General features: G+C 46.4%; 2 protein-coding genes across 3 annotated transcripts in view; both read right to left on the bottom strand.

The window, feature by feature from the left end:
* Positions 1-565: 565 nt before the first annotated feature.
* LOC141931620 (uncharacterized) lies at positions 566-13,472 on the bottom strand. Of its 2 annotated transcripts, none has more exons than XM_074843977.1 (4): positions 12,108-13,472; positions 5,992-6,119; positions 3,846-4,237; positions 566-1,242 (listed from the first exon to the last, which is right to left on the bottom strand). In XM_074843977.1, the coding sequence occupies exons 1-4, from the start codon at positions 12,250-12,252 to the stop codon at positions 1,041-1,043; spliced, it is 867 nt and encodes a 288-aa protein (XP_074700078.1). In that variant the 5' UTR covers positions 12,253-13,472; the 3' UTR covers positions 566-1,040. The 2 variants fall into 2 exon arrangements, with proteins under 2 accessions (XP_074700078.1, XP_074700079.1); XM_074843978.1 differs by lacking the exon at positions 566-1,242 and adding an exon at positions 1,295-1,611.
* Positions 13,473-14,258: 786 nt separating this feature from the next.
* The window catches only part of PITPNB (phosphatidylinositol transfer protein beta), a 33,473-nt gene continuing 20,487 nt past the window's right edge, over positions 14,259-27,244 (bottom strand). The window contains exons 8-11 of the mRNA XM_074843831.1: positions 25,955-26,032; positions 22,432-22,542; positions 20,095-20,217; positions 14,259-16,198 (exon numbers count right to left, since the gene is read on the bottom strand). Coding sequence (XP_074699932.1) covers positions 16,148-16,198; positions 20,095-20,217; positions 22,432-22,542; positions 25,955-26,032 — 363 coding nt within the window. The 3' untranslated portion in view covers positions 14,259-16,147. The remainder of the gene's footprint in view (positions 16,199-20,094; positions 20,218-22,431; positions 22,543-25,954; positions 26,033-27,244) is intronic.

Raw genomic sequence — 27,244 nt, 5'->3', positions numbered from 1 at the left:
TGCCAGCAAACCACTAACGTTAATTCATTTTTCATCATCTTATAAATTGAACTATTGTGAACCAGAGGCTATTTTGTAAAGTCCCGATGACTTAATTTTCCCTAAGTGTTAGCTTCACGAGAGGGTTCACCTCACTGCTTCCTCCTCACATCCTGCAATCCCGTGACGTTTCACACGCTGCATGTGCAAGTCCTTCCCCTCTGCACTTGCAAGACAGCGTCTGTCTGCCCAGGCAGAGCGGGGCTGCGCCGTCGGATGCGGGTTTAGATGTCGCTGCTGCTCAGGAGCTCACCCAGCATGGACCAGACCGGCCTCTCCTGGAGAACCTCCCACGGGCCCGCACATCTGAGCATCCCCCACTGTTCCCTGGTGCCTAACGCCTGCTGAACGCTGCCCCTACGATCCCACCGCCAACCCGCGGGGTTTTGGGTAACGCTCTTGTTCCTGCTGCCCCCCGCGTAAGGGTGCCAACCCCCTGCTCTGGGCTGAAGAGCAAACTGCACGTCCTGCGGGTGAGAGGAATGGTCGAGGACGTGGCGCCCAGAATTCAAAGCCACCAGGCAAATAAAGATGCTCCTGCATTTATTATTTCTCATGCTACTTCACAAGATTTTACAGAACAACTCATGTTTCTGAGCCATTGGTGAACCTTGGCCTGTAGCCCTGATTTGTCCTGTTCAAGACAAGAAGTGCCTCCGCCCGCAGGAACCGGCGAGGAGCCGTCCCAAGGGCCGCGAGCGCTCGGTGCGGCGGCAGCGCTGACCGGCCGCCAGCCCCGGGAGGCCGGAGCAGGGGGACCCGGTGCTGCGGGAGGTGCCCGGGCAGCCCCTGGCCGGGGCTCCCAGCTCTGCCTGGGCCTTCACGCGGCGCTGGATTTCAGCCACACCATGTAAAGCATTATTTGCTTTTTCAACAGGAACCACTCAGGCGCACCGACGATGGGTACGCGCAGCAGCCCCGGCCACCCCTGCGCCGCGCCGGCCGCCGCCTCCCCTGTGAGCAGCAAACCCTCCCCAGCTCCCCGCCACGGGCACAAAGGGTTAAAAATCTCCTGCCGTCCATAACCATCCTTCTCCAAGATCACATGGTCCCTCGCATCTCCTACAAAAGGCCTGATTTAATCCCAGTTGCAGACGACTCACATTGTACTCGCAGACTTCTAGCGATGTCAGGCTATCGGGTTTCCAACTAATATCCAAGGCACAGCCCAAGCATAGAGCAGGAACAAAGACTTCTTTGTTGCTGAAAAAAAAATCCCCTGAAGATATTAGCAGTGCTGTAGAGTTCAAACTGTTAAATGATTCAAATATTATTTAATGAATACATTTGAAATGAGGTCTCACAACCCAGAACACTTTTTAGATCATCATTTACAAAGAGCCCGCCTCTTCGTTTACTTCTTTATGAAGCCGCTGCTTTCAGGTTTTAATTATAGCCATTCTGCTTCCAGGCTTTTCCAGGGACTTCACTTGTTGGCGTAGCTCAGTTCTTTTTATGATATGGTTTAGCTGGTGACTACTGGATCTTTCACAAGTCCTTATAGGCACGTTCCCTTAATTTACCCTGGACTGCATTTCTGTGGCGTAAGAAACAAGGGAGACAGAGAGCCCACTGCAAAAGAAGCCACAGCATTAGGTATTGTTCTAGAGGGTGCTAAAACCAAGCTTTTAAAATTAGGAAATTTGTTAAATTAGTGTATCAGGATTTTAACTGGGATTGGAGAAGCACTGCAAAGTCAAAATTCAACAAATACCTTGAATTTCTTTTTCAGGTCTTGGCTATGCAATTCTAAACCAGAAAGCCATATAATTTTAGAGAGAAAAATTAAAGAAACTGATTAGATGGGGTACTAGAAAGAAACATGTCCCCAACCTGAGGAAATAAAGTTTTAAAGTTAAATCTGAGTTTACTGTGCTTATAGCAATAAGAAATCCACGGCTGCTCTGAAGCATGGAGGGCAGATATCTGGCCTAAGGGGTAACACTAGGACCGCGCAGGTGCACGCCGAGATTCGCGTTTTGAAAAAATACATCATATCTGGGAAAAATGGGGGAACAGAGCAACAAAGCTGAGTAAGTGCAAGAACAACTATCAAAACAAGTAGAACATGTACCAGAAAATAAGGCATAGGGCAATAGCAGAAAGACTTCCAGATCCTGTCAGCAGAGTGCATTGCAAAGCAAAATGTAAATACGTACCCTTATACCAGCAAATCATTCTTGTCTCTATTGCCGGGGGTGTGTGTGTGTGTGTGTGTGTGTCTGTGTGTCTGTGTGTGTGTCTACAAATTAAAATAGCCACTTCAGATGCATTTCTATGGAGGAAAGGGGAGGAACATCAGAACCAGAACCACTATTCAAACAGAGGAAGCGTAAGCGATACAGGATCCTGTGTGTATCTGAACTACCAGAATTTCACACAAGCCAAATTAAGGGTCCAGCTTGTCCTCACGCAGGCACTGCCTCAGGTGGAAGCCACTGAAAATATGCCTCCAGCAGCTGTTTTTGACATACTGTTCTTTTAAATTACTGCAAGTGCCAGAACTTTGTCCCTGGTCTGGTTTGTGCATTGAATTCTGCCCGCAGCAGGTAACGAGGAGGAGAGGAGGCTCTCGAGAGTAACAGTGGATAAAATATCCCCAGTGGCAGGCACGGCAGTCATTGTCCCATGGATCATCTCCATTTCATTTCCCACTCTCCTCAGAGCTGAGACTCCCTCTTTTCCTCATGAGGGACGCTTTCCTCACTTTACAAGTTTCTTTAAAATTGTTCATTTCCAGGCCAAGTGGGAATAAGGCTTAGTCAAACCTTGCAGGGCAACACTATGGTCTTGACAATTAGTTGCTGTTGATTAAAATTCATTTTCCATATAAACTCAAGCAAGTAGAAAGTCTTTCATAAACAGAGTTACAAAACTACAAGGAAAATATTTTTCTGATGTCTCTATTGAGACATAATTCAATAGAGAAGACTCTACTGAATTGCATGCACTGAATAAAAAAATCACAGTTACAGCCCCAAGTTTCAGCCTTTGCCATAAAACCACAGCACCGTCCCAGGCGCACGTGCTTGCTCTCTTTTTCTTTTTTTTTTTTTCCCCCCTCTGTGGCCGATGTGAGAAATAGCATTCCCAAAAGGAAACTCATAGAAAGATTAATTAATGACAAAGGCATAAATAGTGCATTTGCACGGCATCTGAGTGCCCTCAGTTTTACGGTAGCGACCCGTAAGCCCTGCCTGGGGCCAGGGAGCAGAGCGGCTCCCAGGGCAGGGGGTGGGAAACGGGCAGAGGGGCAGAGGAGCCTGTGCTCGCCCAGCAGCACTAAGCTTGAGCTCTCTTTGCAGAAAGCCATTTATTTTCTCCGGCCACCATGTTGGTTGGGACCAAGTCCTTTGTGTAGGATCTCAGAACAACCCTCAGTTTTGAAGAATCTTTTGAAAAAATTTAATTTCTTTGTCAGATTAATATAAAAATGATAATAGCAGCCACTGAAATCTTTGCAGTGGTCAACAAAAGGAGTAGCAATCACTACCACTACGTTTTATTGTTCATTAAAAAATTTTGTTAAAATGAAAATGTGCAAATGGAAAAAGTCGTTCAAGTAATTCTAGCACACTTCCTAATTAAAAAGACCCTTGGGAGAAATGTTACTGCTACAAAATGTGAGCATATAGAACACAACAGATTCCTACGTCAGAAGAAACAAAGAGATGCCATAAAATTATCCACAGCCTCTCCACAGATCATCTGATCCCCACCACCAGATCCACGGGCTCTTCCCCGCTCCCCCCCGCCACGTGAGCCGTCCGAAACCGAGTGTCACATCTCGGTGGACACCCCGGTACCTGCTGGGAGGCCGCACAGACAGAGCCAGGCTCTGGCGGCAGCGCAGAGTCCGCGCAGGAAGGCTGTCGGCCGCGGGATCCCCAGCTCGGGGTGGCGTCCCCCGTGGGACATGGCACTGGACCACCTGGTCCCGTTTGGAAGCTGGTCCGGCTCCGAGCGGGGCTGGACCCCCCGGCCGCCACCTGAAGCATTTGGTGTGTGCATAAACGCTCCGTAAGCTGCCAAAATATCCTCTGTCAACTGAGAAAAGGATGACTCGGTTGAGACGGGGTTGGTTGTGCGGCCACCGGCACTCCAAAACCATGGAAACACCCAGAGGTGTCTGATCCTTGCTCGCTTGACTCTCCTCAAGCAAAGACACCCCCAGGACGTCGGGGCTGGCGTAGGAACTCTGTGAAAAAGAACAGGACGGCTTGAACTTTCACAATGCGTCATCATTTGCTAAAGCTAATGTTAACTTCAGGAGACACCATTATCTACAAATTAATGGAAAGTGAAAATAAATGTCTGCTTTAGCTAATTGCCCAACACAACTACTGCATAACAGAGCAAAAGGCGCTACAGATAAGGCTTTATTTGAATGTGAAGACTGTGTAACAAACGCTCAGTTATTTTTCATCATCTAGCAGAAGTTGCAGAATTACAGCCCGTATTTCATTCTGTCAGCCCTGACTATTTGGAAATGCTGGAGTCTGCCCCCACGAGACACTTGTTCCTAAAACCTACATCTGAAAGGGTTTTAAAATGTTTTCTAGCAATTAGAAATATATTATGTGCAGTGAGCTAGTACTTCCTGGTTACAATTTAAATGCTTCTGAGATAAGAAGACGCTCTAATTGACGGAATACTATTTATATTTCTTTCTATTGTGCTAAAAGTTTATGATGCAGTCTCAAAATTGGAACAGCCTGACTTCTGCATGCTCTGACTTCTGATACAAACACACGCAGAGAGGGAAAGTTACAACAAAAAACTAATGACAGATGCTGTATTCATAAATGTAACTTAGTTAAAAACACATGGAGGCAACTCAGAAAAATGGCGAGTAGCTGCACTGAGTGGTGTGTATACACACACACACACACACACACACACACACACACAACCCCCCTTATTTTTGTAATTCTGATCAGCAAATACATTTCACCCAATTTTACCAGTTTCTTCTAAAACAAACAAAAAAGCAAGTTTAGTCTTCCAGAAAAGAATGTTAACACATTTCCAAAGAAATCTGGAAAAAAACAGATACTACTTGTTTATTTGTATGAAACATACTGAATCCTGAGACACTCAAAAGTGTCTGTCATGTATGACCGTTCCAGCAGTCATATTAGGAAATTGTCTAATGCTTACCTTCAAATCTTACTACTTTCAGTTGCTAGAAACTCACAGAATATATCATGCTTGTTCCTACCTCAAATGGAGCAACAGAAATAATATTTTTTACATAAACAGAATAAGAGAAATTACAAAAAATATTGTAAATATTGACTCTGCTACTGAGAGCTTCAAATTAAAGACTATTTACTGGTATAAAGCTTCAGGAATCAAATTTTTAAAAAGAAAGGATGCATTGCAATGATAAAAAGAATACATGCTGCAAAAGCTCCTGGGAGCGATGCACCGCTGCCTGCTGCTGTGCCCGAGGTGCTTCAGCTGGAACTTGGGCTTTTCTTTTACTTCCTCGGGCATATCTGCATTTATCTTAAAGCACAAGCACTTAGCAAACATTGCACCCTCATTAATGTCTACAGATCCTTTTCAAAGAAGCTGGCAAGTTATCAGACATGTGAGGAAAAGGTTTCGCTGGTGGATTTATGGTGATCAGAGTGTTCTGATTTTTCTCCTAAGCCCCTATTCCAGCTGTAAGCCGTTGGTACTTCATAGCAGGGACTGGGGAGGGAGATATTTACTGCAGGAATTGTGGGACCAAGATTGAAGTTTAAATTGCGTGTATGAGTGATTCAAACTAAAAATCTTGTTCCTTTTAACATGTTTCCCTACTAAAACTTGATTTAGAGTATGTTGACTGTGACAGAGCATTTTGCATTGCAGAGACTGACGCTGGCAGGAAGCAGCAGGAACAAAATACCCCTGTCACCACAAACATCTGAGGTGTTTCTTTTTCACTGCAGCAAGTTTTACCAGACAGCAGAGGAAACGGCAAACGGGGCGGCTCTGCAGCTGTAGCGATGCCGTTAGCAGTGTGGTTACACAACCAAGAAGCGAGTGGACCTCAGTGGTCTTCAGCTCCACGAAAGGGGGGGTTGCATCTGCAAAATAGAGAACATGCTAGAACTTTTGAAAAAGGAAATACCTTTCAAAATCTCATGAACATTGCAAATTTAGTTAAACAAATACATTACTAGGTAGCCTTTTTCTTAAGGAGCTTTGCCCTAACAAATACAGGCGGGCAGTGACACCTGAGAGTGGCGAAGGACAAAGGAGCCCAGACAGCAACGGGCTTCGCTCCCAAAAGCTGCGCCTGAACCCAGCGGGTCACGGGCAGCCGGTGGCGGCTGCAGAGCTGCCCCTGAGCGCTTCTGGCAGCCTCTGCCCGAGACTTTTTCTCCTCCAACCAGCCACCGCAGGAAGGAGGCACTCACGGCTCAGCACCTCCCAGCTCAGCCTTTGCTCGGTGCTTTCCCAGGCTGTCCCGCTCGGGGAGCTCTGCTCCTCGTAACCTGGAAGACAGCTGAACCCTCCGTACTCCAGTGAAGGCATTAATACTCAGACACCACAGATCTGACAGGGAAGAGCAAATAAAAGCCATTAGGACCTCGTTCACCAATACGCAATTGAACCAAACACAGTTTTAACATCATCAGGCTTTTCCATGTACCACACGGGCCCAACCCCTCCCAGGCCTTTGCAGAGCTGAGCACCAGCCACGTGCAGCGTGGCGCCGCCCACCGGTGTCACCAACACGGGCACTGAATTTTTAATGTTCAATCCCTTCCGACCAGGCGATTATGATTTAGCGATACATAGAAGTGTCAACTGCTCTAACCACAAATCAGCCAGCAGCTCTTCCTCTCAGCCAAAAATAGGATGAGAGCAGCTGAGAGCAGGAGGTGGAGGAGGAAAAGCACCCCGGGGCTGGTGCTGGCATCCACGGGCGCCTGCATCTGCCCCAGGCAGGGCCGAGTCACCGCAGCCTCCCCCGGACGGCCCTGGGGACACGGGCTCCGGCCACACACGGTATTTCCAACTTACTGCAAACCTGCGGGGTCTGTGCTGACGGCAAACAAAAGGAACTGGGACCAGAGGAACATGGCATCAGCTAAGGAGCCGTTCCTGCTGTTTGGGACGGAGCCTGGCTGGCAGCCACGGGCACCACACACCCACCTGGAACGGAAACCTCTCCCCAAGCACACCCAGGCAAACACCAGCATTTCTTCTAAAATCGCAAGTGTCAAGTGAGGATGACAGCGTCAAGATTTAACACGTGGTGGCCAGCGTCACTCAAGGCTGGTTTGGATTGCACCCGCGTCCTTCGGGTGGCTGCAGCGCATCTCACCCGCGCCTTCGGCCCATGGTGCCGCTTCACGGGGCAGACTGTGGAGCTCTCCATGTGCCTCCTGACACAAACGAGGCTTTATCCCCACGGATCCTCTGTAGACGCTCATTCTGTGGGAACCCACCCCCCTGCAAACGCACCCAGCTCAGCCCCCTGGGGCTGCAGCCCCGCCAAGGGCACAGACCGCCAGGGACCTCCCCGCTCTGCTCTGCGGTGCCAGCTCAGTCCCGCATGCCGGCTGCCCGTCGGGGAGCACCGGCAGACCCCAGGCTGCAGTCAGCATCCAGTTCCCTGCCTGACCAACCCCGAGCAAAACCTGCTCCTCCTGTAGCACCTTCTCGCCCCAGGAGAGCGCGGGAGCTGCTGTGCAGCGTCACAGCCAGCGCCTGCAGAGCTAAGCACTGTGGCAAACAGGTTGCAAACTTCTGGTAAGTTGCAAAGCTCTTTTATTCTTCCTGACAAGCCTAATCATACTATTTCAATATTTAAAGTGGAGCATTTACTTAGTCCAGGTCTTTGAGGAGAGGTCATGATGTTAAAATCCATCTGTCAGGCACAGTTAAAAAGAAAAGTAGGAATAAGGCCTTAAGGCAACTCAGCAGCTCTGGGGTTCAAAGGATGCAAAGCAAAGCGATAGCAGCTCTTGCACATCACCACCAGCCCCGACACGGGTTTATCCGCCCATCCAACACACCGTGACCATCCCGAGGCGCCTGTCAGTGCCAGCCTACTGCCGGTCGCGAGCTCAGGTGCTGCAAAGATGAAGGTTTTGAGTGACGGGAGCAATATTAATCCTCCGCTGTTGCCGGTGGATGTTGGCAGGTAACAGCAGTATGCTGAGGTGGTAAAACTACAAATCCAACAACAACATGGAAAAGAGGAGCGGCGCGTGGCAAGGGAACACCTCAGGCTGGTGTCATCGGCAGCTGCAGGAGCAGCCCCGCGTCAGAGGGCCGGCGGCGCCGCGGGCAGGGGCTGTCACTCCCGCCTGCAAACAGTCCATCACCGCCTGACGTTTATCCCCGTTGTTTACTGAATAAGACGAGTTTTTAGGTATCTCAGCCCCGAGCCACTGATCGCAAGTGCTGACCCCCGTGGCGCTGGCCGGGCTGCCCAGACCCGCGCGGCCACGGCGCCGAAGCCAACAGCTCGTTATTTCTGCCAGCAGGCTCGTTTGCTGAAACTGCCAACACGGGGCACAAAGAGCTTTAGCGCAGTTCACCAGTATTGAAGGGAACCACACAAACCTCTCTGGAGAAGCTGTTCCGCTCCCATTTTGGGGGACAGGGGCAGGATTTGGTCTTGCAGAACTGTTCTGGAGCAGGATTTTGCCCTGCGGAGCACTAGTGTAAGCACAACAGGAGCTGAATTCATTTCAGTTTTTAGAAATGCTATGGAAACGCAACACAAAATCCTTCACAGCTATTTTTTCCCCTCATACTGAGCATTTCACGTGGCCTGTGAGAGTCCAGCCAGAACGAGCGCATTTCAACATGCGGCTAAATAATCCTTGTTAACTCACTGGAGAGATTTCTACCATCACAGTAAACTGTAACAGCCAGCCCGGGTCCCTCTGCAATTCCAGCGTTCCCTGCGCTCGTGCTCCCACGCTGGCATGTGTCCCCACACAGAAACCTCCTCCCGCCCCCCTTGTCTATTGTGTATCTCTCAGATGTGTTTATTTATACACTTTTGTGTGGTCTAGTGTCCTAAGAGAAACAAACTTGTGGAACTGCTACAGACACCTTGTTGAGTTGTATTTAGTCTTTTTAGCATGTTTCAGTTTTTAACTTGTAGCCAAAATTAACACAAAGTTAAGGGACAGTTTTCAAAGCATTTGCAGTTGCTCAAAGACTCTGTTGCTGGTTCAGGAGACTGAGAAAAGCTCCTCTAACACAAACATGTGAATAGACAAAGAAACAAAAGGGCTCTAATACCTGCCCTCAGCTCTCAGGGGTTTTGCTACATCAAGACAAAAATCAGGGGACTGCATCCTCCAGAGGTGACCAGCCAGGAGCCCTGCCATGTACAGGAAAACCTCCAAGAACACAAATTCACAGTGCCCAGGAAAAAGCCTTATAAAATAAATTTTAAAGGGAGGCTCAGTGACGCACCAGGCACTGTCACTGCTCCCGACACACCTCCTGAGGGCTCACAGCCCCTCTCCGCTCCAGAGCCTCCGAACAGCAGAAACCTCCTTTGCCTCGGACAAACCAGCCAGTTTCCGCAGAGAACTAAAATACATCGACTGGGTTCAGCCACGAAGGCCCAGGAAGGTGCCAGCCCTGGTGCTGGTGCCCGGAGCTCGGCTGACGCCTGGTCCCCCGCGGCAGTTTCGTGGGGGTGAGCAGGCAGGTACTATTTCCTCTCTCTAAATCCGCTTTCCACAGGCAGCTCAGCTCAAACCCTGCGTCGCCCCGCGATCGTGGGCTGAACCGTCCCACGCAGACGGACCCCAAGAGGGCAGGGAACAAGCGGGGCTGCCCAAGCGCCGACGTGCTGTTGGACGTCGGGCGCAGGAGGTGGGATACGGGGAAGGGGCAGCCGGGTCCGGCTCCCCGGGCCCCACCGGGCAGGGCAGGCAGGAGGCAGAGGCTTGTCTGGAGCTGATTTCTCCTGAAGTTTAATGAAATGCTGGGGGGTTTCTTTCTTGCTTAGAATTTGTCAGCCCGGTGTTTCACACCCGCAGCCCTGTCCCTCCCATGTCTGTTTGTTGCTGCAGTGCCGGGTCAGGGCCGAGGCCCAGCGCTGTAAGCAGAGATAGCGTGCAGCCAGCAGTTTTGCAAGGGCACGTTAAAAATAATGTCAGCCGTTTGTGCCACAGCACTTGTTTACACTGAGGACTGGCCTCGCTGAAGTAATGTTCAGAGGGGCTCAGTGTTCACTTTGACTAAGGATTGGATGAGAACATTAACTCGGTTCTCTTGCTTTACAGTTGCTTTAGTAGTTATTGGAGAGAGGAAGCATCAGCGTCAGACCAAAAGCATCTACCACCACCTGTGCGAGAGCTGGATGCCAGCGGTTCCCGCCGCGCAAACCGTGACTGACCTCGGATCCTGCCGGGTAAACGTAGTGGCCAAGAGAAGAGCTGGTGTCACAGCATTTCACTGCAGCAGACACAGCAGCTGCCGAGAACAATGGTGTCATCCGCCTTTTTTTTTTTTTTTTTTTTTTAAAAAAAAACTAATAAAAGGAAGAAATGACACGGCTCCCAGGTAACCTGGCAATCAACCCACTGGGCTTCACAGATACCCGAGCAGAGTTGGTTGTGCAGGGAGATCACGGCAGTGCCCTCGGCACCTTCGGACAACAGGGGAGCAGGCTGTGAAGCCTGCCTCATCTATTGACAGAAACAGTGGAAGACTTGTCCCACAGAGTGCAGAGGAACAACAACGACACTTTACGCATGGGTGCTCACCTCTGGAAATGCAGATTTGGCAGTGATGGACACAGCAAAACGGGTGATGCCAGAGTCAGGAATCCCAGAAGGGTGGGAATGGCTGAGGACCCGACTGTGCTCACCCCTTCAGCCGCGTGTGACACAGAGGAGCAAGAACGTGATGTAGCTTCTAAATATGGCTGAATCAACTGAGTTTTGGGCAATTCATAGTAAGTTGTCTTATCAGAGACATTTTCAGACAGCTCAGAGAGCACTTAGAAAGGAGTTAGGGTGAAAAAGCCCAGCACACCTGAAATCCCAAACCACAAATCTCAGCAGATTTTTTTTCTGTCATTTCCCAGTCCACACATTAAGGCAAAATATAGAAAACATTCCCCTTTCTTTTCAATGATTAATAAAAATCCTCCAGAAAAAACCAAATTCCTTACCAGCCCTTTTAGACCACACTTATGTGCAGCCAAGTGATGGATTTAAAAGGTTACTGCTGGAATATGGTTCACAGCAGTCTATTGCAGTGAATAAATATCACGTTTACATATCCATTATAACAAAACTATGTTGCACTTCCATTACTTCATGTTGGTTTGCCATCTGGAAGCTAAACAAGCTGTGTAGTAAAAAAAAGAATTCAATTTTGCATTTACCAAAAGGAGCCATACAAGTTTCAATTTATAGCAGGCGATTACACAACCTTAGCAGGCAGGAATCTGCCCACAGAGAGCCAAGCCGTGCCCACACGGCAGGGCAGTTAACACAGCTACGAGGGCTCAGCCGCGCCAAACAGCTCCTTTGAGAACCGATGTCACACAGCAGCATCGGTCCAGAGACCGGCCTGGAACCACGCTTGTGGGAAACTCTTCCCGCTTGCCCTGAGAGGACGGCACGCAGAGCTGAGCACAGATCAGAGTGGCACTGCTCAGTTTATACTGTGTGTCAGGCTTTGTATTGTATATTCAGAAACACCCTGAGGAAGTGGCACTTCCTTGGTCTGAGCCTTCCACCAAGAAAAAATCCCACATGAACAACGCTGCCCATCCCCTTGCATCTGCCCAAAAAAAGGCAGCCTGAAGGCAGCAGTCGGGGTGTCACCAAGCCCAGAGCAGGCAGGGCCCACCCAGGCCAGGCTGGGGCTCGGTGCCAAACCCTCCTCCTGCCCCCCCAGCAGAAGGCAGCCGTCCTGCCGATGGGCGTCACAGCCCGAGCCGCCCTCCCGCTCCCCCCGCCACCCTCGGTGCCCCTGAGATGTGCACCAACACGCCCCTTTACAAGTTCCTGCTCCCCAAACACCGAGGAACAGCTGCGAATTGCCCAGATGCCCAGATCGAGGGGGCTTCCACTTGCCCGCTCCTGCCTCGGCGCCACCCTCACGGAGCTTCAGCTGGTGCCGGCTGCAGGTTTCCAACGCCAGACCGGGGATGGAGGTGCGTGCGTCGTCCCTCCCGTTCGATATCCGGCCCTTTGGCTTCTGTTCAGGTAAGATAAACATCCCTCCTGCTGACAGACTGGCTGCTGAAAGCAGAAGAACATCTAGTCAGTCTAAACCTTTTCCTTGTTGCAGCTGCCGCTCTCCCCCGGCGCCGAGGTGCCAGCCCGCTTCCCGCACAGGCCCAGCCTCCCCCCGAGACCCTCTGCCCCTCGCCCGCTGCTGCCGACAAACGCCGCGTCCCTGCAGCACCTCTGGACTAAAGCACCGCTGGGAACCGCTTCCCGCATCCCGTACGGCGCATCCACTGCACGTCCCAGCGCTCGGGGCAACGGCAGCTCCTGCGGCTGCCCCTGCCACGCTCCCCTGGGATCCCCCCGCACCCCTCGGCAGCCGGGGGCAAACCCGGGGTGCGTCGGGCAGCGGCGACAGGCAGCAAACCCTCGTCAGCAACAGCTCAGGCGTGACAAGTGCTGAGGGGGAAAAAAAGACAGGAGTAAAGCGTTGTTACAGACAATTCCAAGCAGCAATGCAGACACCAGTTTAACTGAAGCTCTCATCGGGAGATGCTGAAAACTGGGACCCGAGAGGAGAAGTTACACTATTGTTGTAAAACCTGCAAAGATGCCTTGCCATAAGCAGCCGTTACTCTCAAGCCTTTCTATAATTTATATGACTGAACAGAATATTTTTCCCGCCACAATTCTGACCACCTCGTCCTCACTCCAGCAGTTTGGTTATTTTTAAACACTTGAAATAATGACTAGGTCATCACTGGATGCTCCACTGTCAGAAAGCTGCAGCCAGGGTGGGGAGGCCAGGCCCAGGTTCCAGCGGGGCACCGAGAGGCAGCTTTTGTCCGGTACGTACCGGGCACAAAGTCTCTTCTTGTTCCACTCTGCAGTTCCTGCAGCACCTGCTGGGGCCTGATCGGGGAGCAAGAGGACCCTGTGCTACCTAACAATGGCTACGTATTTTTAAAAAACTTAAAAAAATCACAAATGCTTTCTGAAATCCAGCAGCTTCAGCAGATTGGCAGCCCACGGTCCATTTCTAGCCTGGCTGGCACCGGGCAGAGAGGGGAACTCCTCTGCAGGCCCCTCTTGGCTCAAGCAGCCGCCCCTGCCCCGCACAGGCCCGGTAGCCACCGGCCTGCAAGGGGGAGGCAGCTGCCAGCCCCGCCGCGGTGCTGCCCGGGCAGGTGAGGGGCCAGCGTGGGACGGGCCCCCCGCAGCCCCCCTCCGCCCAGCGTGGGCACTCGGGGCGGCTTCGCCTCTCCCAGCCCGACGCATCTTTGTTCTTTGGGGGCCACCGCTGAGCTCCGGTACGTCGCACGACCCTCCCCTGCAACTGACCGGCCGCTGCCTCTGCTAATTTTATATTATTTACTCCATTTCTAATTATTTCTCCAGAAGTCTCTTCCAAAGCTTATCACTGACACCAGACTAGATGAGCCTGAAGTTGCTCAACTGTTCCCCCACGCCCCATACACACGTGTTCTATACTCATATGACCCTACCCCAGCCTGAAAGGTTTCTCAGGAGACCCGCAGATTTACAGGCCGCTTCTGCAAGAGCCGCTGTTCACCACCTCAGCCTGGGGGAGCCACGCTTTTGGCAACCAGTCCCTGCACTGGGCACGGTGGCTTTCACCCCCCATTCCCTAACACCAGCTGGGCAGCAGCAGCCGCCTGCTCACACCAGCCCATCCCGGGCACCCCGAGGTGCTGTGAGCAGCAGCTCTAACAGAGCAGAGCCCCTGCAGACCAAGCATCAAACGCCGGGCACGTTAAGGAACACAGCAAAAGCAAAACATCTTCTCCCTACTCCAGAGGGTGGCAACGTTCCAGCTAAGTATGTGCTGCTCAGCTTGAAATCCCAAAACACAACAAAAATCCAAACAAGCCCTTCCCTCCCCCCGACCGCTACCAACGCTCAAACACAGGTCTGAGCTCACCACCACCTGAGAGCAGCCTTAGAGGACTTCCAACCTTCCCGCACAGCTCAATAAAACTAAGTCAGCTCATTAACAAACTGCAAATACTAATACCTAAGACAAGAGACAGAGCATTTTATGATCAAATTTATTTAATTAAATTTCATTGACTGTTTTACTGTAGGTCACACCAGAGACTGCCAAAGTAAACTAAACATTTTACATTCACTACAAGATTCTCTCAAATTTTCACAACTAGTCCAAAAAACATGAAAGTTGTAGGTCCCTTTCCCTCAGTTTGCGTTATGACTCACATTAATGACAGCGGGACTCGCATTCCAGCACTGAAGAGAGAACTGAGCCCTTGGGTTCCAGGCGTGCAGCAGCCCTCCTGGCCGCACACACTTTTAAAATCACACGCGCGTGTGTCTGCATGTCTCTACGTGTATTTACAAAACCAACCTCCTGATGGTACAGAGGACAAATAACCATGTAACTGCTAATCCAGAAAGGAACAAAAAAAAAAACCAACCCACAAACAATTTTGCAGCACAGAGGGTAGGAGGGTGCAATTACAGAGGAGAAGGGACAAACGCCCACAGGCTGGCAGAGCCGCACCGGCCCGGCCAGTCACAGAGCAGACCTGGCCCACCCTGGAAGTTCAGGAAAATTCTGTCACTGCCCGTAATGGAAATCAGATCGCTCCTTTTGCAAGCAAAGTAGGTCCAAAATGATTCCAAAATACTTGGATGTACGTTAGATTATAAAGATGGAAGCCTAAGCAAGGCTTGCCCCACTGAGGTTTTCTGGGGATGATGGGAAGAAACCAGGGATTAATAGAACTTTATCTAACTAGTGTTTTTAAAATAACTTGTTTCCGATCTAGCAAGCATTTTGATAATATATATCTATGATATGTTCTGAATATTTCCTTAAAAAATGCTGAAGACATTTTCCCTATTTGAGAGTTATCTACAGGAGGTCTTTATTATACCATCTTTTCTTTTATGTGTCTATTCCTAACAAATATCAGAGAAATACGTCAGATGCTACAATTTAAACTTTCACCATATCTGAAAGTATACATCTCTTTTAAAGTGTATTTTCAACATGAAAAGACCTAAAATCACAATTATATTCCATTGCGTAATGTGTGTGAAATCCAGACCATTTGCATAGCTTCCAAAGTGAAACTCTGGAAAACAGCCATTTCATTCCCAGGAAGTATTACTTCAGGGAAGGGCTATCACCCCCCTCCACTTCCCCTGCACGGCCTAAGAGATACTTGAAGTACTCTACAAGTATTGTCAGTATCTTTGTCTAAAAAGCCAGCTTCTGGAAAATTTCAAGTTGCAGTTATTTTATAAATCACAAGCCATTTTTCCTTAATCTTGCCAATTTTAATGAAGAAAAAACGTTAGCATTTCAATGTACAAAAGTCCAATAAAACATGATTTTTTTTTTTCTTTTAAATCAGTGAATGGGTAAAGTTTGGGTTAAACTTATTCAACAGTAAAAGTCTTCCAATTTCCACTAATAGAAATTTTTTTCTGATTTGACTATAGGATAATGACAATCCAGAAATAAATAGCTATAAATACATTCATTGTTCCTATTCCAAAAATAATCACACAGGGAAGACACAAAACTGAAATTAACTTATTTGAATCTGTTTCTTTACAATGAGATATGGGCAAGTTATAGCAGAGTGACTCAAGACAGGAAAAAACCAAGTAGGGAATAAATTGGTCCAGTATCAACATTCATGAAACATACCAGTTAGCATAATTCTGCAGTTAATTCATCCTTTAAATGACACTACTCAGTTGATTTTTATTTGCTTCAGGTATACATAATGAAAGCAGTTTCCTTTGAATCTTTGCTGAGGACAGGTATAGTACCCTGGAGACACTGTAACAACCCTCTTCAGTATGCATGTGCGTATATATAATTATATACAAATAATCATGCATCCACACACACATTTGTATATCAACACTGCATGTGACGGTTAAATCCATCATCATTCATCATTGGCAGCACTTGTTCCTCTGACTTGGCCTTGATTACGTAACTGTGGAGAAAGAAAACACACAATTAAGCATTAACAGTTTCCTCAGACAGTAAGCTCCAAATAGGCAGTTCTGTTAATCTCCAAGAAAAACAGGGCCGGGCAGTCAAAGCACCAGCAGGACCGAGCAGAGCACACCAGAGCGATGCGAGCCCTGTCAGGGAGCCAGCGCGGGCGCTGCCCTCGCCGGCCAACAGCGGCCCCGGGCTCTGCGGAGCCTCACGCCATCGCAGGACTCTGGCACTGCTGTGGCTGGGGACCCCCTGCAGCGTTAAAGCAGTCACAGTGGGGACACCAACAGGGAAGTCCTGGACACAAACACTCCACAGCTTGCAACTCGGGGACAACCTGTTTCCCGCAGTAACAGTTTTAACACAATTTAGTATTTATAAACATCTGTGTGGAGCTGGATTTCAAGAACTCAGGCTCTGAAGATGACAGTCCACAGTTGCCCTAAATTACGTGGACTGAGTCCACGTGTCACTTTGCTACCGAGTGTGCAGCAAAATGATGCTCACTGACTCCTTGGATTTGTTCCCAAACGACTACCTGCAGGCTCCAGGGTGCAGTGATGACAACAGGTCACACACTTCGGGTTTCTGGACTAGGTAAACACAAAGAGGCAGGCCACGTGGCCAAGGCCTCGGGCGTTCTGCCACGGACCGAGCATGGCCCGGCCGATCACAGCGCCCGGCTGAGGAGAAGGTCTGGTGTACCCGGACACCAGGGACCATCTCCAACGGCTGATCACCACCAGGTTATCGCCCGGGAGGGAGGTACGGCCCAGAAGTGTCATATGTCCATTTAGAGGATTTCTGCCAGCAAATCCCATCCATCAGAACATTTATCACTTTTCTCCTTTTCCATCCAGCAGTTGACTTACACAGCTTGATTTGCCTCAGAACCTACAGAGAACTCCTCTAGACGTCAGCAGCCAAAGTGCCTCGAACGGAACCCTTCTTACGCATCTAAACGTAAAATAAAACTGTGAGCTACCACATAACGAACCTATCGCGCTGTTGGTTAGTAAGAGAGAAGTAACGATCTAGGACTGCCCTTCCCTGGCCAGGACCAGAACCAGCCTCAGCTATAGCTGAGGGTTTTTAGAGATGGGGTACACGGTATTTCTTTTTGGTGAGGAAGCCTGGGAACCGTGCAGCAGCTCTAAGTGATGCTTCTTAAATTTCTAACAGCCCGTGATGCTTCAACACGGAGCCACACTGCTCAAAATACCCAGCGTGGCATTTCTACCCTCACAAAGACATGAGGTGGGTCGGTCACAGTGCTTTGGCAGGGTCAGATGCTTTTTGACTATGCACTGATTAGCTGATGTTAATGAAGCACAGGTGCTCCTCATCTCCAGGAGTCAGATACAAAAACCACTGAGTGAAAGACAAGGAAAAACAGTGAGAAAAGGATGGGCTGGGGTAGAGAAACTCTGGAAGAACACTGATGAGGATTCAGAGAGTAACAAAAAAGCAACAAAAGCAGAGATCCTGACTATAAAAATCGACTTGAGATGAAGAACAGGACCAACAGAAGAACAGAAATGTGCATAGAATCCAGAGACAAAGATTAGCTCAAACCAGGAAGAAGAAAGGGCGTTAATGAGAAAGGGAATAGCAACAGAAAGCAATGCATGTGAGAAAACGTACTGCTGCCAGTATTATTAGGCTCACGTTCTGCAGCTGTTTGTCTTTAAGCATCACAGAACTGCATAGTGCAACACTGTCAAAAAAGCCGACTACTCCTCTGCAGGGGTGGAAGCATGAGATATTCTTGTCATATTAAGCACCTTATCGTGCACCGAAGCGCTCACTTCCCAGAGGTCCTGGCCATAAACAAAATGTTCTGTGGTATACTTGGGACTTAATGAAAGTTACTGCTTAGCACAATGGATGAAGTACTTGAATACGAGACATAAAAACAAATTATTTGGGATAAAATTAGCATTCATATTTTATTTGGTAGTGACATTTTTGCCTTTAGGTTATTTTATTCTCCAATAATGCACTTCACCATAAACCCTTGAAATTGCATCATTATAGGTGTTTGTAGACACCCCTATTATAATAGTTTAGAAAACCCAAAATATTTTAACAGTAGGTCCCCACTCCTCTCACATTTCACAATACACATAGAAAATCTGTGTTAGTGTAACTAATCAATACATTTCTCCTGTGAAAAACTGACTTTTTCAACAAGTCATGCACTTAAGTTCTGGATGCTAATGTCTTACACAACAAGCTATTTGAAATAAACTATTTGCATTGCTTTGCAAACCAAGAAAATAGTAAATAAATATGTTTGATATTTAAGAACGAGGGTAAATGTTACACCCAGAAACACGTGATCCAGGTTTTGCTTAAGGTAAGAACTAAAAAGCAGCAAATACTTTGCAAAAAATATTTAAAGTTACTTACCAGTGAGAAATGTGAAACAGAACTTTCTCTACAAGAAGACAAACATCCACAGTCCACAGAGACACAAAAGGGAAATTTTCTCATGCACACAGATGTGTCAAGTGCTGCTTAGTCTCTCCAACACACACCTTGCATGCACTCCTCACACTGCCACTATCCTGTCTCAGAGAAATTGGATGAAGTCTGTTTCACTCCAAATAAAGAACTACGGGTGTGCAAAAGAGAACCCTTCTGACAAAAATCAGTTATAGAGAGGAAAGTCATTACTCTTCCTCCTTCACAGACACCTAGGAGTAGGTGGCTCTAGGAACAGGTTCTGGCATAAAGTAGAATTAGAGAAGAAATCCACGTGATTTGAGAGAACACCTGCCATCATCAAAAATATCCAAATGCCAACGAGGGCGCACAATGTCTGCCAGAGTGAGCGAACACCATCCTTTCCAAAGCATATTCTGGGAGCTGCCAAAGCAGACAAACCCTACTACCTACTAAAAGGAAAGATGTGCTAGGCACAAACCACAAAATGCACTTCAGACTGTCAACAGTAGGTCTAAAGCACCAGCAACGTGTTTAAAGATGTCTGGCAGCTGAAATGAGTTAAACCACACAAAAAAAGCAAGTTACAGCTGAAGACACATCGTGTCTTGAAAGAACCAAGACAGTGGAAGGAAAGTGACAAGCTGAAGGGGTTTGGGGCATAAAGCAATTGGCAAAATGGGAAGGAAATAGAACTGCAAACCCAATGACTGCAAAGAACTTAAACACCAGCAGGATCTAAAATGAGAAAGGTCCATGCCAAAGGTCGTGCTCTGGAAAGACACTGCAGAAGGCGGCTTCCTGCCTAGGCTGTGGTGTTCCTCTACCTCTTAAAGGAAAGAGGAGAGAAAGTGCCCTATGGATGAGTTTCCTCAAGCCCACTAATTTTACACTATCTCAAGCCTGTTAATTCTACTGACTTCCTTTTTGCAGGTAATACTCTCCGTTTTGGTGTGCTAATCAAGATGAGTGGAACAGCTGTCATGTGACATGGGGAAGCTTGCTTGAAGACATGTTTGAAGAGAAAAAGCAATCAGATCTAATGATGATTAGAAATGAAACAAAGCAAGACACATGATGGAAAAGCAAGATGACAGCTCTGAATTCTAACTGACAAGTGGTAAAAAGGCACTGAACGGGACTGTGCGATGGGTATGGTGCCACAAATAAAGAGGCGGTCAGGGCAGACATTCTGGGTTTGGTGACATGAGAAATATTTACCTTACAGCCACTTCCAGCTTGACACAACACAGTATGCAGAAGCTTGACGTGCATGGCTCTGCACAGGAGAAGCACTAAAGGGGCTGGAATGTTCATCAGCAATTGTCCAAACACACACACACACACGTGACGGACACAACGTAACTTGCGCCAATTCCCAAACAGATAAATCTACAGGGAGATAGCACACAAATGTCAGCCTTAAAAAAGCATTCTTACTGCTTCCAGCTCCTTCTGGGTTTCATCCTCCATTCTCCTAATGTCTTCCATAGTCAGATCAATCCACTTGTCAATCCAACAGAACAGCTGGCGATGAAAGTTGGTAAATATCCTTTTTTCTTGCTTTAAGAAGATAAACAAACATGAGATAATAGGGCTACATTTTTCCAAAGACCAGTGAAGTGATTGCAGCTGTTCAATTCAAAGTGTTATAATCTTCAGGTGCATGCTTTTTCACACTGCTACAGGTTCAGCTCCCTCACATTCCTGTATACAATTTAAAGTAATCTCATTTCTCACATGCTTTAACACAGAAAAAAATGAACAAATTTCACTTGAAACTTTTTTTAAGAAAGTTCAGCAATTCATGTTACTTGATAATGCTGAAGAACCCTTTTAAAATCTGTTCTAGCTCCAAGATAGCACTAGACAGAATAAACGTAGCATCATAACAACTAGAATATTCTGCATGAACTGTACAAAAATCTATGACAGAACTGCCACAGGTTTTGTGCTCGCTGTTAAAAAAGCAAGAACGGCCAATTCCTAAAGCCAGAATGAAGCAAAAAGGGACGTACTTCTGACTCCAAGGATGGCACACTTGCACTTTGTGCCCAATCAGCATCCCAGTAATCTCTGACATCCAATTTCAAAGGTACGAAACCCTAGGGAGTATATATTCAAGCGATGGATTCCACAGCCCTTTCATTAAGGTATGAATATGTGTGTTCTGAACTGATCACAGCAAGAATATTTCCATTGCACCTCTTCTACTGAAATTGGTAGGTTTCACATTTCAAAACACCTGCCATCCCCAAAACCTCACTGTGTTATGCTGAAAAACTGCCACTTGCCTGCTCAGTCCATCTCTAGCGCCCCAGAATCTCAACTCTTATAATGGGGACGTGGATGATGAAAGATGTGTCACATAAACCATTCAATTTTTCAGAATTACCAGTATTGCTTCCGACTGCTCTGACAAAAGTAGTCATGTATATACAACACAGAAATCTATTCTACTACCAGAACTCAGACTTCTGCGTGTATTCAGTTACCCAGGCTGCCACCTAAAGTTCACGTCTTGTTCACCTGCTTTCAGGTTTTACATCGCACAAGCTGCTGACTGGCCTCAAAACCAATGCTGATCAGATCTAGCATACAGTTCTTGACAACGAGCAGTCAGAGATAACTCCTCTAAAGAACCAGCTTCAGGTAAAGCAAGGTTAAAAAAAGAAAAAAGTCCTGTCTTCAAATACTCCTCATCAGACCACAGAAACAGTCTTGGCTCTTCTGCTCAGCTTACTCCCTTAGAGTGTTCAGCTTGAGACGTGCGATGGGCAACTCCTTCCCAAAAGCACCACCGCACTCAGGACAGCCTCTGATGTCTCCTTACCCTCACTTCATACTGTGGCCATCACAAACTGCCTCTCCATCTCATTTCAGTTACTATTGTTTGAAGCTTTTCTCTTTTGCTAGCATATTTATTGAAATTCATAAGCATTTAATGCAGTCAGCTGTGGGGTCCACTCAAGCTAAGAGCCCTGGTTACCACAACGGAAGAGGTCTGGGGGTGGCTGTCTGCGAGGAAACACCGTGGCCAACGGCTACTGGAATATCACACTTTGGTTAACTCACTGCTACAGCATGTTTTCTATGGATTGCAGACAACTGGCATGATGGTTTAAACACTTTGCCCACACTTAAGTTTACATTCTAAACATTTAGTCATACTTTTTAAAGTATTTTACAATTCATATTCTGATGATAAAGCAGCAATAAAATAAGACACAAACATAAACTGACAAAACGCCACAATTGCCAATTAAATTCTAGTGCACTGTATTCTGCCTGCATGATACCTGGTTGTGCAAGTGTTCAATTCAAAAAAAAAAATCAAATAGTTCAGAATTAGCAAAAACACAAGAATGGTTTCATAAGAAAACTAGAACATAAAATACTAGAGAAACACCAGCACATGTTTTATGCAACTTTCAACTTATGAGAAAAAAAAGAATTGAAAAACTCTCTTCCCGCCAAGTGTTGCTGCTTACAAAATCAAGTGTTAAACCTACATGGCACAGACTCTTTGCTTATACCTTTGCTTTTTTTAACTTAGAAAGTTATTCTAGTACCACCAATGAAACACCACCACTAGTAGATCAAGACACAAATGGTTGTACTTGCTGAAGAAGTGAACAGAAATTGCTTGACCGTGAGCAACAGGAAACTTCATCACTGTTTCTCCTCAAGAACACCCTACATCAACACAGAACCACCCTGCCTGCCCCCTCCAACCCCACCTCCCCAGCAACATCCCAGCAAGGCAGAAGCACTTACCTTTTGTATAAAGTTTTCAACTTTGTTCTGCAGTCCCCACCATTTAAATTTGATAGTCACCAACTTGTAAGCACACATTTTAGGACACTCTTCATCAGTTGCTAGCTCTTTCTGTTTATGGATAATGGGAAGGAATGTTTAATTTTTCAAAAATTTACTTCAGTCAAATTAATATAATTATTAGAAATTATAATTCTAAACACTATATTAGAATTATAAAGTCTATTATTAATTTATAGTAAATTATAATTATAAATTATAATCCTAAGCATGATTAGAATTATAATACTACTTAGAATTCTAAGTATTAGCACCGCACTCGGAACACAGGGTAACAGGAATTAACAGTCAATCAGGTTAAATCTGTAAAACAATTCCATCCATGCTGCAAACATGTACTATAAATCTTAGTCTTAACATGGTTTTCATTTTCATGATTTCCACTGTAATATACTTTCTGACTTTCAAAAGGACAACGAAGCTTGATTACAATAGCTAGCACCAAATTATTTTTTACTTTTGGGTCTATTGTGCAAAGGCAATTATAATCTGAGTTGTACCAAGTCGCTGAGGACAATGGTGGAAAACACTTGTACTAGAAAAGATTCAGCTAACAAAAAGCACGTAACCACCCCTCAAGTTTGCTGCTCACAACAGCCTAAAACTGCAGCTTCTTGCACTTCTGGTCTGCCCACACAGACACTGCCACGCTCCCCCCTTTTCCTCACGTCCCCCTCCTGCAGACAATGCCAGAGGGGTACGTCTTCACCCCGGTGTAGAGGTAATTTCCAGTTGTGGGGCACAATTTACATACTCATTTTTGCAGAATGAATTGCAGACCTTCTGACTACTACTATGAGAAAAATTGAGACAGAACTTCTTTATCATGAGTGGCAAGGGGTGGCCCTAAGACCAACTAAAGCTCCACTTCAAAGACTGCTTGGAAGCAGCTCTGGCTCAAGGACTCTGTGCAAAAGAAGGATCCCCAGAAAAATGAACCGAGGGAAATTCAGGAGACACCCACCACCATTTCCTATAACTCCTAGGTTTCTGTTATAGTTCCTACATGCAAACAGTTCTGAAGTACCTATAACATCATACACAGTGATTTTCCTACAATTCATGCAGTCAAATTTATGTAATACAAGAGATCATATCATGTTTTTAGTTAAACAAAGCATGGTAGGTTACTCCAAGCCTTTTAAAAGAGGAAGGAAAAATAAGGAAGAAAAAAAACCAAAAGAAACACAAACCAAAAAAGGAAGCTGATAGTAGCTTAAAAAAAAAATTAAAATCTCTGTGTTTGGCTTGAATAACAAGCAATTACTGTAAGAAGTCCACAGATTTTTTTTTGTATCTGCAACAAACTTCCATGTAGAAATACTTTATGGCATTTTTAAGCTAAATTTCTTTTAACCATGGAATGGACTCCTCCTGTTGGTCATGCACACAGTAAAAACATTTACAGTGATACATATCTAACATACAAAAATCTTGGTGAATAATGCTTATTTAACACAGAATTTTTATCACAAATACTCATCACCAGAGAGCACTTAAATGAAAACCAAGTATCCTCAGAAGACTGATGTTCTATTCACAAGGAAAAAACAAAGTGCTGCTGTTGTTTGGTGTTCCCAAACAGCACAAGTCTATGTCCAGGCATTAGTAAAAGGACAGAACTAAATGGAACATACAAATTCAGTGCTGCCAGTTCCAGGCATTCAAAGTTCTCCTTCTCATTTTACAGCTGTTTTTAGAAAACAAAACAGTAACTCCCCACTTTCTTTGGGTCACACAGGCCCAAACAGGCCATTCTGCACCAGCCTCTTGCTTCCTTCCTGAGCAGGAAGGAACAACAAACAGCTAAGGCAGGATGCACATTTTCAGCACAGTTTACAAAAATAACTCCTGTGGCAATGTTACCCCGCTAGCAAGAACACTCAGCCCAGGTAGAAAGAGTATGACAATAATGGGAGTTGGAATACATGCCTTCCCTCATCGTCATCTCGAAACACACAATATGCTCATTTCTCCATGAGATTCCAGGTAATGCTCAGGCCCCAGGACGAACCCACAAGTCAGACCAAAGGTCTACCTGGCTCAGTATTTTTACAGCAGCTAATGGCAGAAATGTATGTAAAAATATAAAACCCAAGGAAGAAAATATTGATAATTCACTTAGAAACTCTACCAACCTCCAGATGCTTGTAAGCTCAGAAACCTCCTGAAGCAGAGTACTTTCTGTCTTTGGACACACAAAGGGACCTTCTCTGGTCACTGGTGCAGGAGCCCTGCTCAAGAAGGGTCACCTACAGCAGGTTGCCAGGACTGCGTCCAGTCAGGTTTTGAGTATCTCCATGGATGGAGACTCCACAACCTCTCTGGGTGACCCAGTGTTTGACCACCCTCACAGTAAAAAAAGTGTTTTCCGGTGTTCAGATGGAATTTCACATTATTTCTGCCTGTACAATTGGACTGTCACAGGATGAACTTTCATCATGTTGGAAAGATGACATTAGGAACAGCTAGGGCAACACCAGTGAGGCCGCTGGCACACACTGAGGGCACCCTCAGCTCTCTAAGACAAACTGAAGTTCGTGGAACACCCGAGAGGTGCCTTCGCAAGCTCTTCTGGTCATGCAGCGGCATGGCAGTGAAGTGTCAGCTTCAGTAGCCCACAGCCCTCCTGCTCTGCTGAAACTTATGGTCCCCTGGAACTACAGCCTCGTTCCACAGTGGGACAAGAGAAGACACCTTAAGTCCTCAAATTCAGGCTGCTGCGATTTATGATCTCTGCCCAGCTGCGAACAAGCATGGTGTGATGTCGTGGGAAACAGGGACTCTGCTCTGTCAGACACGTGGTCAGCTACTGACACTTAAGACACAGGTCAGGCTGCTGACAGCGAAAGGTCGTGTACCTCCTGCCTACTGCTTCCACAACCACACCTGAGGATGGGAAATTAGAGACCAAGAGCTTGCTGGTCCAGTGTATCCTACTCTAATATCTGACACTTATCTTGCTGCTTTGCAAAAACTAGTGGTAAAATAACTCATGGTGACATCTAGAGTAATGAACTAGAAGAAAATTCGCACCTCTCAGAGCAAGTCCTTCACACTGTGTTTTGACAGAAACATTCCTGCTGTGTTTAGAACTTTTCTGGGTAATGAAAGACTGAATGCTTTTGCAAGAAAATTTAAGAAACTGGGGCACCATTTGCAACACATTCAAAAACCCTTCAGCATTTACTTAAGCATAATTCATCACAATACACACTAAATATAAGAAGTAAAATTATGCTACTGTTGATGAAAAATTTCATTTACAGTAATGACAAAAGTAGCAGACAGTACCTTTGCTTACTAACACATTTGGCATTTTGACTAAATACAAAAAAGAAAAGTATTCAACTTCTGCCCTCTGTTTTAAGACTAACATTGCTAGTGCTAGTCTCTAAGGTACCATGAACTTTTTTTTCTGCTGATAAAGACTTCATAAGGTTGTAACATCAGTTGTTAGTACCTTCCAATTTGGTCCCAAAGGTCCTCTCTTCGTCTTAACCGACTGGAATAACACAGGGTCTTCATCAGCTTTGTAGTCCTACAATATAAAAAAACCCCTGAGAGTCAGAAAAAAAAAAAAGAAGAGATTCAATATCCCACTGTATTAAGCTTCTGTTCAAGACTACCAGACCAATTCTCCTGCGTGGTCTGGAGCTGGACAGGTGGAGCACATTTGTGAGGCTGACTTCAGTTTGTGTTGACCACTCCATCACACCCACTCATTCCCTGCACAACACCAGTGCTGCTTGTTACCTCTTTACACTACGACAGCACGCCAGGGCTGCCTTACAGGTCAGAATTCTCTTGTGCTGCGCACTGTGCGACATAAGCACTATCCTATTGGTTTTGTAGACTTTTGTGGGGAAGAGAAAGCAGTAATACAGGAACTAGTGTGCTAATGTTTCCCAAGCCACAACACACGTCCACTCCCGAGAATGCAGAGCAGAATGGGAAGAAGGCACAAGGGAGCTGACTTGCAAGAACAGAAACTGTGTAATCTCAGTCTGTGAGACATCACCGGGCCAAGCACAGAGAGGGCACGAGGCAGCAGTCTGAGTGGCAGTGCTTTACAACAGACAACACTGCTTAGTCACACACAGTGGGAAATAGAGTTGAAAATGACAAATGCTGCCAACATACAGGTTTACTTAATTTTACTGATGAGGGGTATGAAAATGATTATTTGATAAAGATGCTACTGTGATAATTAGGAAAGGATTAAAAACTCTGACCTCAGTAACTGAGGACATGTAAGGGTTACACAATGTATGAAAAACATCAACCTAAAAATACCATTACACCCATGCAACCAAGGAGAACTGTAAAAGTTTAAGTCACTTTAGAGCAGAACAAATGCTCGGTGGGTGCTGCAGAAAAGCCCAAGAAGTTTAGCAGAGTTTAAGGTCTCATTTTAAAAAACAAATTTTAACAAGGACAAAATTTGCATAACAGAGTGAAAGAAATACCACCAGAAAAATAGCTACTGGCATTCCCCCCCAACTCCCCCATCAGAGTTGTTACAAGGAATCACATTTGTAAACTGTTTCTAAAAGCGAATTAAACTTAAACCTTCACCTTTCCATTGCACTCCCCTATATTCAAAAGTAAGTACTATCAGCAGCAAGACAGAAAAATTAAAGAGATGGCTGTCTGAATATTAAAACTGAAGTATTGACGTTTCTTCTGAGGCACACTGAAACCACCCATCTACATCGACACTGCAGAAGCAGAGTGCTTTGGAGAACTGGTT

The sequence above is a fragment of the Strix aluco genome, chromosome 18 (genome assembly GCF_031877795.1).
Source record: "Strix aluco isolate bStrAlu1 chromosome 18, bStrAlu1.hap1, whole genome shotgun sequence".
NCBI classification, from domain to species: Eukaryota; Metazoa; Chordata; class Aves; order Strigiformes; family Strigidae; genus Strix; species Strix aluco.
This window is presented reverse-complemented; position numbering and strand designations above follow the sequence as displayed.

What these genes read in the sequence shown, in the direction of transcription:
- LOC141931620 (XM_074843977.1), bottom strand. Translation starts at nt 12,252, where the DNA reads ATGTTTATCTTACCTGAACAGAAGCCAAAGGGCCGGATATCGAACGGG. An exon ending in TGGCGCCGAGGCAGGAGCGG is followed by an intron (nt 6,120 to 12,107) that starts GCAAGTGGAAGC and finishes TCTATTTTGCAG; the next exon opens with ATGCAACCCCCCCTTTCGTG. An exon ending in GCCGTTTCCTCTGCTGTCTG is followed by an intron (nt 4,238 to 5,991) that starts GTAAAACTTGCT and finishes TCTTTTTCACAG; the next exon opens with AGTTCCTACGCCAGCCCCGA.